Raw genomic sequence first — 17,443 nt, 5'->3', positions numbered from 1 at the left:
ACCTCCAACGAGTCTTGTTGCCTACTATGTTCCCGACTTTTAAAATGAAACAAGGTCAACTGCGTTGAATGACAATTATCTTAAATTAAGGCTGACAAGGCATTTTACCTGATTAAACATTCATTTCAAATTGAGGCTGACAAGGTATTTTACCTGATTCTCATTTCGGCCAATAGTAATAACTATTACCTTGTGAAAATGCTAAAACTATGAAGTAAAATAAGGACAACACAAAGAACAAATATATATACTTTTTTATGTATGATATTTCGTGGTATTCCTACCAGTTCATCAATAGTTTATGTGATTAAAACACCAACATAGAAATTCTAAATCAGTAATAGATCTCTTCTTAGATACCAGAATTCAAATAACGCTGGACGTGTTTCGTCTACAAGAGACCGTGAATGACGCTCTAATAAAAAAAAAGTTAAAAATGTCAAATAATTTAAGATGTTGATAAGAACTGAGGATTCAAAATTATAATAGGCGCAGAATAAAAAAATAAGCCAATGCAAACTCCAAGGAAAATTCAAATCGGAAAGTCCTTTATCAAACAGTAAATTCAAAAGCTGAAACACTTCAAACAGATGGAATAATTAGTTTTCAAAGGTACCAGGATTATAATTTAGTACGCCAGACGCGTGTTTCGTCTACATAAGACTCATCAATGACGCTCATATCGAAATATTAAAAATCCAAACAAATACAAAGTTGAAGAGCATTGATGATCCAAAATTACAAAAAGTTGTGCCAAATACGGCTAAAGTAATCTATGCCTGGAATAAGAAAATCCTTAGTTTTTCGAAAAAATCAAAGTTTTGTAAACAGGAAATTTATAAAAATGACCACATTATTGATATCCATGTCGTCAACACCGAAATGTTGACTACTGGGCTGGTGATACCCTCGGGCACGAAACGACCACCAGCAGCGGCATCGACCCAGTGGTTTAAATTGTCATCAAAGGTACCAGGATTATAATTTAGTACACCAGACGCGCGTTTCGTCTACATAAGACTCTACAGTGACGCTCATATCGAAATATTAAAAAGCCAAACAAATACAAAGTTGATGAGCATTGATGATCCAAAATTCCAAAAAGTTGTGCCAAATACGGCTAAGGTAATCTATGCCTGGAATAAGAAAATCCTTAGTTTTTCGAAAAATTCAAAGTTTTGTAAACAGGAAATTTATAAAAATGACCACATTATTGATATTCATGTCAACACCGAAATGTTGACTACTGGGCTGCTGATACGAAACGTTCACCAGCAGTGGTATCGACCCAGTGGTTTAAATAGTTATCAAAGGTACCAGGATTATCATTTAGTACGCCAGACGCGCGTTTCGTCTACATAAGACTCATCAGTGACGCTCATATCGAAATAAAACTTTTATAATCCTGACTTGGTACATGCATTATATAATGTTGAAATGGTGGATTTAACCTGTTTTTATAGCTTGCTAAATCTCTCACTTGTATGACATTCACATAAGCAATATATTTCTGATATTTAGCTAGGCAAAAAATCATGTTAAATTCACCATTTTTTGCATATGAAAATGTCTGTACCAAGTTAGGAATATGACACTTCTTATCCCTACGTTTGTAGTAATTGAGCTTTTGATTTTGTCATTTGATTAGAGACTTTCCGTTTAGAATTTTCATCGAATTTAGAATTTTTGTGAATTTACTTTTTCTCTAGTATTTTGAAATATTCATAATTTTTCAAAAAGTTAATTATCTAATTAAATTACACAGCTCATTTACATTAAAATAAAACTATTCTCTAAATCAGAAAATAATTAAGATGTAACAAGACAACCATTAATGAGATTTCTGCCTTGAAATAGGCATGGGAATTTGAACGTGTAGTGATGTTGAAAATAGTCCTTCCTCTTTTAATCATGATCAGTGGAAAAACTTTATGTACATAACTCTTTAATACAGGTATTATAGATAACAAAAAAGCCATGATCCTACTGTTGATTAACACTTGCTGTAAGGGGTCAACCACAACAAATGTACTGGGTTTAATTATAATTATTTTAATCATTTTTTAGGGAAAGTCAGGAATGTAACAGTTGTTTCCAATTTTTACCGTTCAACTTGTTTAAGTGTTTGATTGAGTCTGGTAAAATAGACTTCTCTTGTTTTGAATTTACCATAGATTTCAGTCTTTTGGCGTATAACTTGACAATATTTGATAGAACTAAATTTGATTTCTGAGATCAAGTGTGCAGATCATAGGGTATTTGTTACAGAAGACAGAACCGCACAAGTAGCAATAGAAGTTGAAAGTGTAATTATGATAAAAATCTCAATTTTCATAAATTTTTACAAAATATTTTCCTCTGAAACTACTTGGCTAAGTTCATTAAAGATAGAGATAATTGTGAACAGCAATAATTTCCAGTAAAGTAAGTTCTACAAACACATCACCATCACCAATACACAATTTTGTCATGAAATTTATTATTGTCTATATTAATGTGTGTCCATTTTTTAATATGCACATAGACCAAGGTGAGTGCACAGGCTCTTTAGAGTCTCTAGTTAACTTTTAACTAAAAAAAAAACAGGAAGAAGAAGAAGAAAGAATTATTAAACATTGTCATTTCAGGTCTTTTATAGCTGACTATGTGGTATGATTTTTTTCTCATTTATGAAGGCCGTGTGGTGATCTATAGTTGTTAATTTCTGTACCATTTTGGTCTCATGTGGAGAGTTGTCTCATTGGCAATACCACCTCTTCTTTTTTTATATTCAGACAGAACAGAAAGCTCTCTCACAATATAACAAACCACTGTCAATCTGAAGACCAAATATGAAGTCATTCTAATCAGTTTGTAGTTCCTGGGAAAAGTGTGACAAAATATATGTGAATGTAAAAAAAATCCCCAAATGAATGGAAAGGTTAGTGCACTAAAGCCCTTGTTTTTAGAATGGAAATATAAAAATTCCTTCTATGATACAATTGGTAAACTCAATAGACCATTGGATGTACATTCAAAAGATATCCTTTTTTTTTAAATGACAGACATTGCTGTTAGTCTCATTTCCAGAAGCTTATGTGTGATGCTCTGTCATGACTATTGATAATAGATATGACTTTTGAACAGTGGTATACTACTGTTGCCTATATCTATATGAATATGAAGAATAAACAAGTTTGTCATCAGGTTTTTTTAATACAATTATTTCAACAAATGCTGATCAGGATCTGACTGTATAAACAAATGTTCAGTATACCCTTTGTTTGACTCAGTCCAACAACTTGCTTTACACGTGTATATAACTACTGTTCCATATTCTATACCAATTCCTGTAAAAGATGAAAGGAAAATCTAATCATTGATTAGAATATTCAATACCAATTTGGATTCATATGCATTTGCTAATGCTCGAAATCTCTGTGCACCTTATTAATTTTAAGCCAAATTTATAATTTCTTTTTTTAAATAAAGTTGTTTTATTTGATTATTTAATTACTTCTTAACATGTTCTGTCACTTGCATGCTCTATTCAAGAATACAATGACATTTAAAAAAAACCAGAGTTGTGCACCATGTCTTGCTAAGTATTTCCCTTTGTTATCATGCTGGTTATGTATAAAAAAATTCAACTACCTTCAAAGAGAAAGTGATTGCATGCCAGACCTGAAAATAGCTTACCAAGTTCATCTCACCATGAAGAAGGTCAAGATTAAATATCAAATCATTCCTTTATACAAAATGTGAAAACCATGTTCTGATCCTAGTTTTGATATGAGCAGATGTTAGTAGTGAAAGACAGTATGTTTGCTAGCCATTTAAGAAGTAAAATATCAAAATACTGAACTCCAATGAAAAATTCAAAATAGAAAACCCTTTAATGAATGGCAAAATCAATAGCTCAAATACATCAAATGATTGAATGGATATCGCATAAAAACTCAATTATATTGACAAGAATGTGTCAGCAAAACAGAACAAAATCAGTCTTACTTCATGTACTTATTCTTAAAAAAAATCAAAAATCAATTGATTCTTTGAAGAGCTGATACATTTTTTATACGAAAAAGGATTGAAAAATGAAAAAAAATACTAAATTATTTGGATTTTTTATATTGCCTGTTACTGCAAAAAGCAGAACTCACCTTTCTTTTTGCTAAAGCTAAGTTTGGTTATAAGTCCTGGCATTATTTGAAACTCATAAACAAGTTCACTACCACAACAGTGGCATTTTCCTTGTGAAGCTTTAGATAAGTCTTTATCAGGTTTGCTGATATACAGAGGGCTTCCATTCCATTGATATCTAAAATAAATGAAAATTGAAAATAATGATTATTGGCAAACAGGAAGTAGGTATCTGACAGAAAAAACAGACAGACATAATGAATGCAATATAGCCCTCATGCTTAGATTTGGAGCTTTATGTATCAATTTTGGAAACATATCAGTTTAGAATTTTGTACTAAGCTGTGCTAATTAAGAATGCATGGTTCACCTTTTTTGTGTATATTGATATTGTTGCAAAAATAAATTGGATATTAGCATATAATCAGCAAATAAAATGGCTTTGTTGAATACATGTGTGAGAATACCATAATGAGTGTAGATAGTGTGTCAAATATCTAACTGTTAAAAGTCCCATAACTTTAGAACTACACACCTTTTTTAAATCAAAAAGGAACACTGTGTATCATCGTACAGCCGATATAGGTACTAACCAAGAGGGTGTGAGCGATTTTGATCTAACAAGGTAACGAAAAATCTTTGCTTTGTTCACATTATATCAATGTGTACTTCAATCTCAACATAATTGCTGTTTTAAGAAATCATTTGGTCGTAGGTTAATGATTAGAGAGATTACTAAAAGCATGTTCAAATACTTGTAAAAGAATTGGCCCTCGTCTCATACGATATAATTCTATATCCATTGCAACTCTTTTTCTGATAGAAGGTCAATGTGTGTGTATAATAAGTATAGCTGTTTCAATAATTGGCATTGAAATCTTTCATACATATGTTATTTTTCGATATTTTATTCCTAAAGATGCGTTGTGTACGGTGTTTAGCTGACCACATAAATCCTTATGTACGGTGCATAGTTAAGTTTGTTTTACACTGTACACAAACACTTTATTTTTATACTCGTTTATTACCCAAACAGTTTCAAGGAATGAGTATTCACAGGTAGGTTTATGATTGGTAACCATTACTGTTACCCTGTATTAGGTTTCTTTCAGATAAAACATGTAAATGTCTCAACAACTGTATCGAAATTGAAAGTGGGTGTTGATTTTCACAACTATTTGCGCATGAACAATTTATTTGTTCTTATTTGAATATCAAAGTTGTTCTATGAATAGGAAAAAATCGATGCAAAAATTATTTGAGAGCAGGAATTTCAAAGGAAGAGAAATGTACATTGAATATTGATAAAGCAAAACAAAGATTTTCGTCACCTTGTAAGGTCAAAATCCATAATGCCCGCTTGGTTAGTACCTATATCCGGTGTACTGATGATACACTGTGAGAAAGTTTATATGCAATATCATTGACAAGCATACCATATCTCCTTATTGGAGTGGAAAGATTTTAACTTAGCAGGCATATACAAATCTTACCACTGAAAGCTAAAATGATACTTGGTATGATAGCCAATACAACAACTATCCACCAGAGATCAAATAATAACATTGATGTTAGCTTACTAAACAGCTGTCACCAACTTCAGTTTATCATAGATGATACTTCACCATATATGAACTGTTAAGTTTTTTATATGTTAATAAGTCAAATTCTTTTGACATAAACACCTTTATGATTTGTATTTATTTTTTTTTAAATTAAATAAACTGACCTAATTATCTGTGGTGGATATCTTCCTATTCTCTTGGAAAATTTATGAAAATAATCATCAGCCCGATTTGCTTTCTCATATTTCTCACCAGCACTACTATTGCCTCTGAAAGAAAATAATTATTTGTGAACACTACTTGTTAAGCTTTTTAACCAACGAAAATATAAATATCCAGAAGTTGGATCGCCCTTTCCTCAATTTTTTTTTTCATTTATATGTGAATGTTTCAAGGTGTACTGGGGGTTGAATCACTGTTGGAACCCCTCTTTTCAAAATAGCTAGAGCTGTGCCTGTCTTTTTTCATTTGAGTAACTACTATATTGATCTATATTGAATTTTTATCAATTGCATTTTCAACTTTTCAATCATTTCACCATTTTTGTTTCAATTTTTGTGCCAATATACATGATATATGATATATGTTTGCTTTTTCTTCTTGCTTTATTTTATCTTTTTTTAAGCTTTATCTCACTCCATTTAAATATTTCTATATACTTGTAGCATATCAGTATTATGTCCAGGTCTGGGATGCACTTTTTAACTCATATATTCTAATTTCTATACTTCCTTCATGTTCTCGAGTTAAATGTACCTTGTAACAATAGTTTTTTCAATGTTCTAATCTTTAGTTTTCCAGTTAGCAAACTATACTTATTGGTATACTTAGTTTTGTCACAATGTCTTATACCTTTCTAGTTAACCGATAATCATCTCACAATGAAAATTTTTCTAATCTGAATTAAACATCATTTTTCAATGTTTGTTACTTAGGAAATGTGTACTACAAATTTGAAAATTGTAAAAAAAAAATGAGCCTGTCTGACATTCTTGTGAACATTGAAAACTGAACTGACAATTTGCAATGACTGTATAGATAGTTAGGAATAACAAACATTCAAACCTTGCCTGCATTTCCTCATCAACAGCTCCTTGCTCCCTCTCATAACTTTTTAGTAACTGTTTTATATGTTTTTCCTCTTCTCTATCCAAACTATCTTCTGGCTCCTCCAAAACATTGACATAAAATGAGAGTAAACTCAGTTCATTAGGTAAAGTATTGTCAACACTGTTAGATTCCTCTTTTATAACTGACATTACCTCATATAATCTGTCTGTATCAACCATATCATCCTCAACTATGACATTCATAGAATTCTCAGAATCAACTTCTATATTTGATAATCCTGATACTAATTCTTCTTCATCATTGTTCACACTACCTATGTTTTCCACCAACAAGCTTGATTTTGAAGGTTTGTTTAAGTCTGAGCAGGTTACTAACTGATGATTGTTATTCATATTGCTTCTAAAGCATTCTTCGTGACTTTTACCAGTAACTGACTCTGTGCTATATGAATCTTTGTGTTCTGTGCTGAAGTCCAATGTGTTATCAGCTAGACCATTTACGTTAGATTCTCCTCCCCTATCATCTGCATCTGTTCCCCAATCATCTGCTTCAGCTCCCCAATCATCCATATCACTTCCCCAATCATCTGTTTTAACACCCCAATCATCATCACTTTTTGTAGATGGTAATTTTTTTTCTATTGTTTTACTTTCAGTTATGCTCAGACTTTGTTGACGTATTACTGTCCATCTTTTTGAAAATAAAATAAAATATATATAAAACTAATGACTTCATTATTAAATTCATGATATTGGGTAATACAAAATACAAATTGAGAATGTGCAGAAAAAGTTCCTTGCATTTTCTACTTTATTCCCATTAACTGAATGATGATGATGATGATGATGATGATGATTAAAAAGACAATACAACAAACATAATCTGAGATTTAAACAAGAGTGCACACGCTGAAATGTCTCGCCTTCTGTACTAATCATTGATATTATGTTGATAGTCCTAAGTATAAAGCTTTATTACAACTGTCACATAAACTTAACATTAATCAAGATAACTAAACAAAGACCAATGAACCATGAAAATGAGGTCAAGGTCAGATGAACCGTGCCAGGCAGACATGTACAGCTAACAATGCTTCTATACAACATATATAGTTGACCTATTAGGTATAGTTGAAAAAAAATAGACCAAAACACAAAAACTTAACACTGTGCAATGAACCGTGAAAATGAGGTCACGGTCAAATAAAACCTGCACGACTGACATAAAGATATAAAATATTTCCATACACCAAATATAGTTGACCTATGGCATATATAGTATTAGATAAAAAGACCAAAACTCGAAAACTTAACTTTGACCACTGAACCATGAAAATGAGGTCAAGGTCACATGACATCTGCCCGCTAGACATGTACACCTTACAATCATTCCATACAACAAATATAGTAGACCTGTTGCATTTAGTATGAGAAAAACACACCAAAACACAAAAACTTAACTATAACCACTGAACCATGAAAATGAGGTCAAGGTCAGATGACACCTGCCAGTTGGACATGTACACCTTACATTCCTTCCATACACCAAATATACAAGCCCTATTGCTTACAGTATCTGAGATATGGACTTGACCACCAAAACTTAACCTTGTTCACTGATCCATGAAATGAGGTCGAGGTCAAGTGAAAACTGTCTGACAGACATGAGGACCTTGCAAGGTACGCACTTACCAAATATAGTTATCCTTTTACTTATAATAAGAGAGAATTCAACATTACAAAAAATCTGAACTTTTTTTTCAAGTGGTCACTGAACCATGAAAATGAGGTCAAGGACATTGGACATGTGACTGACGGAAACTTCGTAACATGAAGCAATTATATACAAAGTATGAAGCATCCAAGTCTTCCACCTTCTAAAATATAAAGCTTTTAAGAAGTGAGCTAACGCCGCCGCCGCCGTAGCCGCCGCCGCCAGATCACTATCCCTATGTCGAGCTTTCTGCAACAAAAGTTGCAGGCTCGACAAAAATGAAAGAACATTCAACTTGGTGCATGCAGTTTCATTATACTAACAATTATCTAATCTGCTATGTGTGTTTGTGAATTAATTTGTTGTTCTGTCATGTCTGTCATTAATCTAAAAGATTTTTTTCTATATTTGAATTCTTGGATTAATTATTCTATCAATATTAGTGTGAATACTATTTGGATAATCCTTTAAACATGTAAAATGCAAATAACAAATATTATGCAGCACACATGTAGCTAGAAATCTGTGCTTATTTAAGTGGTTAAAATTTTCTTTTTCTTGAAATAGGTATTGTTTTACAAAATTATTTAATACATCTTTTAAAAGAATATTGAAATTCTTAAGAAATTTTATGTAATAATATAATATGTCCACTGATGACACAAATAATCAATTAATGTAGTATAAAAAGTACCTATACAATATTCAACAATAATAAGGCTTTAATCATGTTAATACATTATAGTTCCATATAATATGTCAAGCTCTAAATTGGAAATATTAAAATTGTGAATAAAATAAACAGAAATTATCGAAGATCTGATTTTTAAACAATAATCTATAATAGCATATACAATGTATAGACAAATGGACAATGACCATTATGAGTATTAAAACCTTTATAGTTATCCCAGATAAACTCATCATAGATATATACAAGGATTAATATTTATAACCTCAGACACACATTTTGTCTTGAAAAGACTCATCAGTGAAGGTTAAAAGAAAAAAGCTAAAAAGGCAAAATAAAGTATATTAGGTGCAATTTGTGCAAGAGCATTAAGGTTTTGCCAAAAACAACTATTGAGTTAGAATGATTAAAAAGTTATGAGATTTTAAAAGAATCTAATTGATTCTATATATCTTTAATATTGACATGATTGAGACTAGAAAAAAATGTATTATACTCATAATACTTACTTATTGTCCTTGCAGTTGACACATGTAAATACATAAAGTGTCCTGTGGTATATTGAACCATCTAATGGACAGTAAAGTTGTACAACCAGTACCATTGGTTTATCACATTCAGCACATAATGGGTTTGTTTGAGGTATTATCCAATCCTGGAAAAGATTACTGAAAACTTTTACTGCTGTAAGAATTTGTTTCACAAATAAAAAGATGTTTAGTCTCTATAACATATTAGGTCTTATCTTAGAGTTTTCATTGGTGAATACCTAGATGGAAACAACCTTTTATTTTTTAATGAAAAGTCTTTACTAAAATTAAAACATGATAAAGTAAAAAATCTTTTGCAAATATTCATTATATTTTCTGAGGAGTATAGCAATAACTAGTTAAACTAAAAATTCATAAGGGGTCTGCAGAACCCTGTGTCTTGCCCATGATTAATGCTGTCTGTGTAAAAGTGTAATGTTCACTATAAAAGAGATCGTCCATTCGTCAGTAAAATACATAATTTAAAATAAATTTTTCTTTGTCTATGAGATTAGCTTCTGTTTAAGTTTCATAAAAATCCATGAAGGTTTATATAATTACAATCTTATCAGTATCATGCCATAAAAAGTTAATCCCAGACTGTCTGTAAATGTTAACTGTAAAAAAATAACTTTTCATCTAAAAATGTATTAGAAATAAACTGAAAATGAAAAAAACATTATTTTTTAATCATAAAAAAGCTTCTCCTACAGTTTCATAAAATTCTATGGAGGTTTGACAAAGTATTTGATGTGAAACAAACTTAACCGCAGACTGTATCTAATTGTTTAGTCATGTTAGTGTGAAACTAATTATAAAAAAAGAAGATGTGGTATGATTGCCAATGAGACAACTGTCAACAAGAGACCAAAATGACACAGAAATTAAGAACTATAGGTCACTGTATGGGCTTCAACAATGAGCAAAGCCCATACCGCATAGTCAGCTATAAAAGGCCCAGATATTGTGACAATGTAAAACAATTAAAACAAGAAAACTAACACTGTGTATCATTGTACAGCGGATATAGGTACAAATGTACTAACCAAGCGTGAGCGATTTTGACCTTACACTGTAACGAAAATCTTTGTTTTGTTCACATAATATCAATGTGTACTTCAATCTAAACATAACTGTTGTTTTAAGAAATGATTTGGTCGTAGGTTGATGATTAAAGATGTCTCATTATTTTTCAAAAACAAGAACAACTACATGTACTTAACCAGATGCTCTGCAGGGCGCAGTTTTATACGACCGCAGGGATTGAACCCTGAACGGTTGGGGCAAGTATGGACACAACATTCAAGCTGGATTCAGGTCTAAATTTGGATTGTGATTAAATAGTTGACACAGCATAGGTTTCTGACACTGAATGAATGTGGTCTAATGAACTTAAAATTTTTGTTTTGCCTTTGAGCAATTCACTATGCTGTTGAATATTAATCCTCTCAAAAAAATGTTTGAAGAAGTTTTCTTTTTTTTTTTGATGAAATTTCAAATGAGAAAAATTGACCCCCCCCCCCTCCCCCAATTTTTTTTCACATCCCCCTTTCCTTTATTCCAAAACCGATCTCAATTCAAATTTCTAATGGAGTTTGCAACAATAATTACTCATTTAAATACATCATAAAATATTAAAATGTAAAAAAAGTGCTTGATATCACTGAATGGTAAAGATTGTTTTAATTTATCAGTTGGTAGTAAAAGTGAAAATACATTGTATATTGTATAAAACAATGATTTAAGTTGATTCAACTACTATTCTGGACAAAGAAAGATAACTCCAATTGAAATTTCTTGCTATTGCACAATATTGTCCAATACTGTGCAATTGAAAATACTTGCTATTGCACAATACTGTTTTATTGAAGATTTCTTGCTATTGTGCAATACTGTGCAATTGAAAATTTCTTGCTATTGCACATAACTGTGGAATTGAAGATTTCTTGCTATTGCTGAGTACTGTGCAATGGAAAATTTCTTGCTATAGCACAATACTTAATATAATAATTTTGGATCCTGATTTGGACCAACTTGAAAACTGGGCCCATAATCAAAAATCTAAGTACATGTTTGGATTCAGCATATTATCAAAGAACCTCAAAAATTCAATTTTTGTTAAAATCAAACTAAGTTTAATTTTGGACCCTTTGGACTTTAATGTAGACCAATTTGAAAACAGGACCAAAAAAAAAAATCTACATACACAGTTAGATTTGGCATATCAAAGAACCCCATTTATTAAATTTTTTATGAAATCAAACAAAGTTTAATTTTGAACCTCGATTTGGACCAACTCGAAAACTGGGCCAATAAGTAAAAATCTAAGTACATTTTTAGATTCAGCATATCAAAGAACCCCAAGGATTCAATTTTTGTCAAAATCAAACTAAGTTTAATTTTGGACCCTTTGGACCTTAGGCTTAATGTAGACCAATTTAAAAACAGAACCAAAAATAAAGAATCTATTTACACACTTAAATTCAGCATATCAAAGAACTCCAATTATTTATTTTTTTATGAAATCAAACAAAGTTTAATTTTGGACCCTTTGGCCCCTTATTCCTAAACTGTTGGGACCCTAACTCCCAAAATCAATACCAACCTTCCTTTTGAGGTCATAAACCATGGGTTTAAATTTCATTGATTTCTATTTACTTAAACTAAAGTTATTGTGCAAAAACCAAGAATAATAGATATAGGAAGATGTGGTGTGAGTGCCAATGAGACAACTCAACATCCAAATAACAATTTAAAAATTAAACCATTATAGGTTAAAGTACGGCCTTCAACACGGAGCCTTGGCTCACACCGAACAACAAGCTATAAAGGGCCCCAAAATTACTAGTGTAAAACCATTCAAACGGGAAAACCAACGGTCTAATCTATATAAACAAAAGCTTATTTGGCCCCTTTTTTGGCCCCTTATTCATAAACTGTTAGAACCAAAACTCCCAAAATCAATCCCTACCTTCCTTTTGTGGTCATTAACCTTGTGTCAAAATTTCATAGATTTCTATTCATTTAAACTAAAGTTATTGTGCAAAAACCAAGAAGATCCTTATTTGGGCCCTTTTTGGTCCCTAATTCCTAAAATGTTGGGATCAAGACTCCCAAAATCAATCCCAACCTTCCTTTTGTGTGTAGTCAAAAACCTTTTGTTAAAATTTCATAGATTTCTTTTCACTTTTACTAAAGTTAGAGTGTGAAAACTAAAAGTATTCGGACAACGAGGACGACGCAGACGACAACGTGATAGCAATATACAACGAAAAAAAATTTCAATTTTTGCGGTCGTATAAAAACATGTAAAAATTCTTGTCAAAGTTGACTCTCGTCTCATCCGATATAATTCTATATTCATTGAAAATATGGCTGCTTCAATAATTGGCATTGAAATCTTTCATGCATATTTTTAATTTTTTTTATTTTATTAAGAAATGAAGCATTGTGTACAGTGTTTAGCTGACCACATAAATCCTTCTGTACGGTGCAAAGTTAAGTTGCCTTCACTGTACACAACAACTTTATTTTCATACTCATTTATTACCCAAAAATTTCAAGAAATGAGTAATCACAGGTAGGTTTTGATTGGAAACTATTACTTTTGTCCTGTATTAGCTTTCTTTCAGATAAAACATGTAAACATGATAAATGTCTCGATAACTGTATAGAAATTGAAAGTCGGTGTTGACATTCACAACTATTTGTGCATTTACAAGTTAATTGTTTTAATAAGAATATCAAAGTTGTTTTATAAATAGGAAAAAATCGATGTGAAAATTATTTGGGAGCAGGATTTGCAAATCTTAAGAAATTTATTTTTCAATATTGATAAAGCAAAACAAAGATTTTTGTTACCTTGTAGGGTCAAAATCGATCATGCCTACTTGGTTAGTACCAATATCAGCTGTACTGATGATACACAGTGACTAAAGTTAATTTATCTTTAGAATATAGAACCAGATGCTCCGCAGGGCGTAGCTTTATACGACCGCAGAGGTTGAACCCTGAACGGTTGGGGCAAGTATGGACACAACATTCAAGCTGGATTCCGCTCTAAATTTGGATTGTGATTAAATAGTTGACACAGCATAGGTTTCTGACACAGAATGAATGTATTCAAATGAACTTAAAATTTTTGTTTTCTCTTAGAGCAATTCACTGCTGTTGAATATTAATCCTCTCAAAAAAATGTTTGAAGAAATTTTCTTTTTATTTATGAAATTTCAAATGAGAAAAATTGAACCCAATTTTTTATTCACATCCCCCTTTCCCTTATTCCAAAACTAATTTCAATTAGAATATTCTAATGAAGTTTGCAACAATTACTACTCATTTAAATACATCATAAAATATTAAGATGTAAAAAAACTGCTTGTTATCACTGAATGGTAAAGATTATTTAAATTTATCAGTTGGTAGAAAAAGTGAATATACATTGTATATTGTATATAACAAAGATTTAAGTTGATTATGGACAAAGAAAGATAACTCCAATTAAAAAAAATTCTTGCAGATATTTCTTGCTAACTATACTGGACAAAGAAAGATAACTCTTAATTAAAAAAAAATTTGCTATTTCACAATATTGTGAAATTAGATATTTCTTGCCATTGCACAATACTGTGCAATTAAAAAGACTTGCTATTGCACAATACTTAATATAATAATTTTAGATCCTGATTTGGACCAACTTGAAAACTGGGCCCATAATCAAAAATCTAAGTACATGTTTAGATTCAGCATATCAAAGAGGCCCAAGAATTTAATTTTTGTTAAAATCAAACTTAGTTTAATTTTGGACCCTTTGCACTTTAATTTAGACCAATTTTAAAACTGGACCAAAAATTAAGAATCTACATACACAGTTAGATTTGGCATATCAAAGAACCCCAATTATTCAATTTTTGATGAAATCAAACAATGTTTAATTTTGGACCTTGATTTGGGCCAACTTGAAAACTGGGCCAATAATCAAAAATCTAAGTACATTTTTAGATTCAGCATATCAAAGAACCCCAAGGTTTCAATTTTTGTTAAAATCAAACTAAGTTTAATTTTGGACCCTTTGGACCTTAATGTAGACCAATTTGAAAACGGGACCAAAAATTAAGAATCTACATACACAGTTAGATCATGTAGATTCGGCATATTAAAGAACCCCAATTATTCAATTTTGATGAAATCAAACAAAGTTTAATTTTGGACCCTTTGGGCCCCTTTTTCCTTAACTGTTGGGACCAAAACTCCCAAAATCAATACCAACCTTCCTTTTATAGTCATAAACCTTGTGTTTAAATTTCATAGATTTCTATTTACTTATACTAACGCTATGGTGCGAAAACCAAGAAAAATGCTTATTTGGGTCCCTTTTTGGCCCCTAATTCCTAAACTGTTGGGACCGAAACTCCCAAAATCAATACCAACCTTCCTTTTGTGGTCATAAACATTGTGTTTAAATTTCATTGATTTCTATATACTTAAACTAAATTTATTTTGCAAAAACCAAGAATAATGCTTATTTGGGCCCTTTTTTGGCCCCTAATTCCTAAACTGTTGAAACCAAAACTCCCAAAATCAATCCCAACCTTTCTTTTGTGGTCATAAACCTTGTGTCAAAATTTCATAGATTTCTATAAACTTAAACTAAAGTTATAGTGCGAAAACCAAGAAAATGCTTATTTGGGCCCTTTTTGGCCCCTAATTCCTAAAATGTTGGGACCAAAACTCCCAAAATCAATACCAGCCTTCATTTTATGGTCATAAACCTTGTGTTAAAATTTCATAGATTTCTATTCACTTTTACTAAAGTTAGAGTGCGAAAACTAAAAGTATTCGGACGACGACGACGCCAACGTGATAGCAATATACGACGAAATTTTTTTCAAAATTTGCGGTCGTATAAAAATAATTGCTCTGTATAATCATGATAATGTATTTTGGACATTATCAAGCTTTTGTTGAAATTTCATAAAATTCCATGTAGGTTTGATAAAGTTTATGATGACAGAAAATCTTTTACTTCAGACTGAATCCAAATAATTTATATAATAGTGAATAAATATGAAAAAAATGAAAATAACTATTTTCAAAATTTTGCTCTGGATATCCAGGTGTAATGATAAGTCGTTATACTAAGGCTATTTTTTTCTAATTTTTTCTGTAGACTTAGCTTTCATTTTTTATAACCATGCATTGTCAAGCTTAATAACTCGTAATTGTTTGTCAGTAACTATATGTATGATGCTGTTCCATACTGAACCTTCTGACCTTGTTTGTTTACATTAAAATTTCAATGGCGTCAAAATCACATGATGTCAATTCGTTATATCCAATCAAATTGCTCTACTGTCAATTAGGGGATTTAAGGAATAACAGTACTGTAGTTGAAGAGTTGCCACCGTCAATTGTAGATTTGACGGTCGCAAATGCAGTTTTACTGGCGACGCGTAGCGGAGACAGTAAAACGGAGATTTGCGACCGTCAAATCAAAATTGACGGTGGCAACTCTTCAACTACAGTACTGTTATTCCGATTCTAATGCACTACAAAAAGAAAAAATACGATAAAACTTGAAAAAATGTCTAAATTTGTCAGATTAAAAAAAATCCGCGAATCTTCATGAATGATTTTGGCACAAAGACATCATGGCTAAACGTGACGTCATACAAATGAAAACTTACAAGCTGGAGGTTATGACGTTACTTGTACGCTTCAAATTCGGATAAAATTACATTAAAACGGCGAATTCGAGGTAGGTGTTGTTTTATTTTCGATTATATAGTAGTTATCGAACATTTGTTGATTCATCAATTCAAAATGGCGGGTCCCTCCTTAGTTACGCCTGGTCAACTGTGGATTTGACGGCCACTTTTAGCCAATGAAAAAAATTGTTACATCCAAATTGCATTAGAATTTTCAGTCTACGGCAATTACGTTATTTCTTTGTGGGATATTGCTTCAAAATAGTTTGCAATAGTTCTGGGTTTTATTCAACAGGAAAACTCTTTTTTTGCCATCTCTTTTGACATCAAGGGAATTTTGTATGAATATTTACTTACAGTCATGATGGTCAGAATATCGATCTTTTTATAATGAATAAAATGAAAATTCTATGAAAAATAAATGTAAATTGTTTTTTATTAACCAACTCTATTGGCATTGATACCAGCATTTACCAGATGTTTTAAAATCAGTTCAAATTCTCTTTTTAAGTTAGTCTGAGTTAGCATTAAAATGGTTCAAGATGACTTTATAGACAGTCAATGTTGTCTTTATCAAAATTAACTTTATATACATTGATATAGGTGGACCGAGTTGACTTATTATTTGGACCGAGTTGTCTCCGGGCCGAGTTGTCCCACATTCGCTCAGTTTACCAATGTAAATACAATAAACAATTCATGTTTTCAATCAACTAATCATGAACAAAATATTTTTCAAAATATTCATGAAAGTATAAATGTTTTGATTTATACTTCTAAGCAAATCTAACAATGAAATATGTGTATTTTAAAAAATATGGATAAAAATAGGGTGCGAACGAACCCGATACCATTTTTACTTTCCGACAGGGAACACCTTTTCATAATATATTGAGATAAATCTTACGGGATTTCCGCCTATTTTACTTGATGAAAAATCTATCTGTAAGGAACTACATGGCTCATCAATAATTCCTAATAATACAAAAGAGGTCATTTCGGCACGGTGTCGAAAGCCAAGGGAAATAACTTTAGCTTTCGGTG

At 31.4% G+C, this 17,443-nt stretch overlaps 1 protein-coding gene across 1 annotated transcript; it reads right to left on the bottom strand.

Moving 5' to 3' along the window:
• Nucleotides 1-3,175: 3,175 nt before the first annotated feature.
• On the bottom strand, nucleotides 3,176-17,437 carry LOC134724943 (programmed cell death protein 2-like). Its single transcript, XM_063588331.1, has 6 exons — nucleotides 17,307-17,437; nucleotides 9,672-9,817; nucleotides 6,753-7,448; nucleotides 5,852-5,956; nucleotides 4,143-4,300; nucleotides 3,176-3,329 (listed from the first exon to the last, which is right to left on the bottom strand). Exons 1-6 carry the CDS (start codon nucleotides 17,394-17,396, stop codon nucleotides 3,202-3,204), a joined length of 1,323 nt encoding a protein of 440 aa, XP_063444401.1. The 5' UTR covers nucleotides 17,397-17,437; the 3' UTR covers nucleotides 3,176-3,201.
• Between the last annotated feature and the right edge of the window lie 6 nt (nucleotides 17,438-17,443).

Source organism: Mytilus trossulus, chromosome 7, assembly GCF_036588685.1.
Source record: "Mytilus trossulus isolate FHL-02 chromosome 7, PNRI_Mtr1.1.1.hap1, whole genome shotgun sequence".
In the NCBI taxonomy this organism is placed as follows: Eukaryota; Metazoa; Mollusca; class Bivalvia; order Mytilida; family Mytilidae; genus Mytilus; species Mytilus trossulus.
This window is presented reverse-complemented; position numbering and strand designations above follow the sequence as displayed.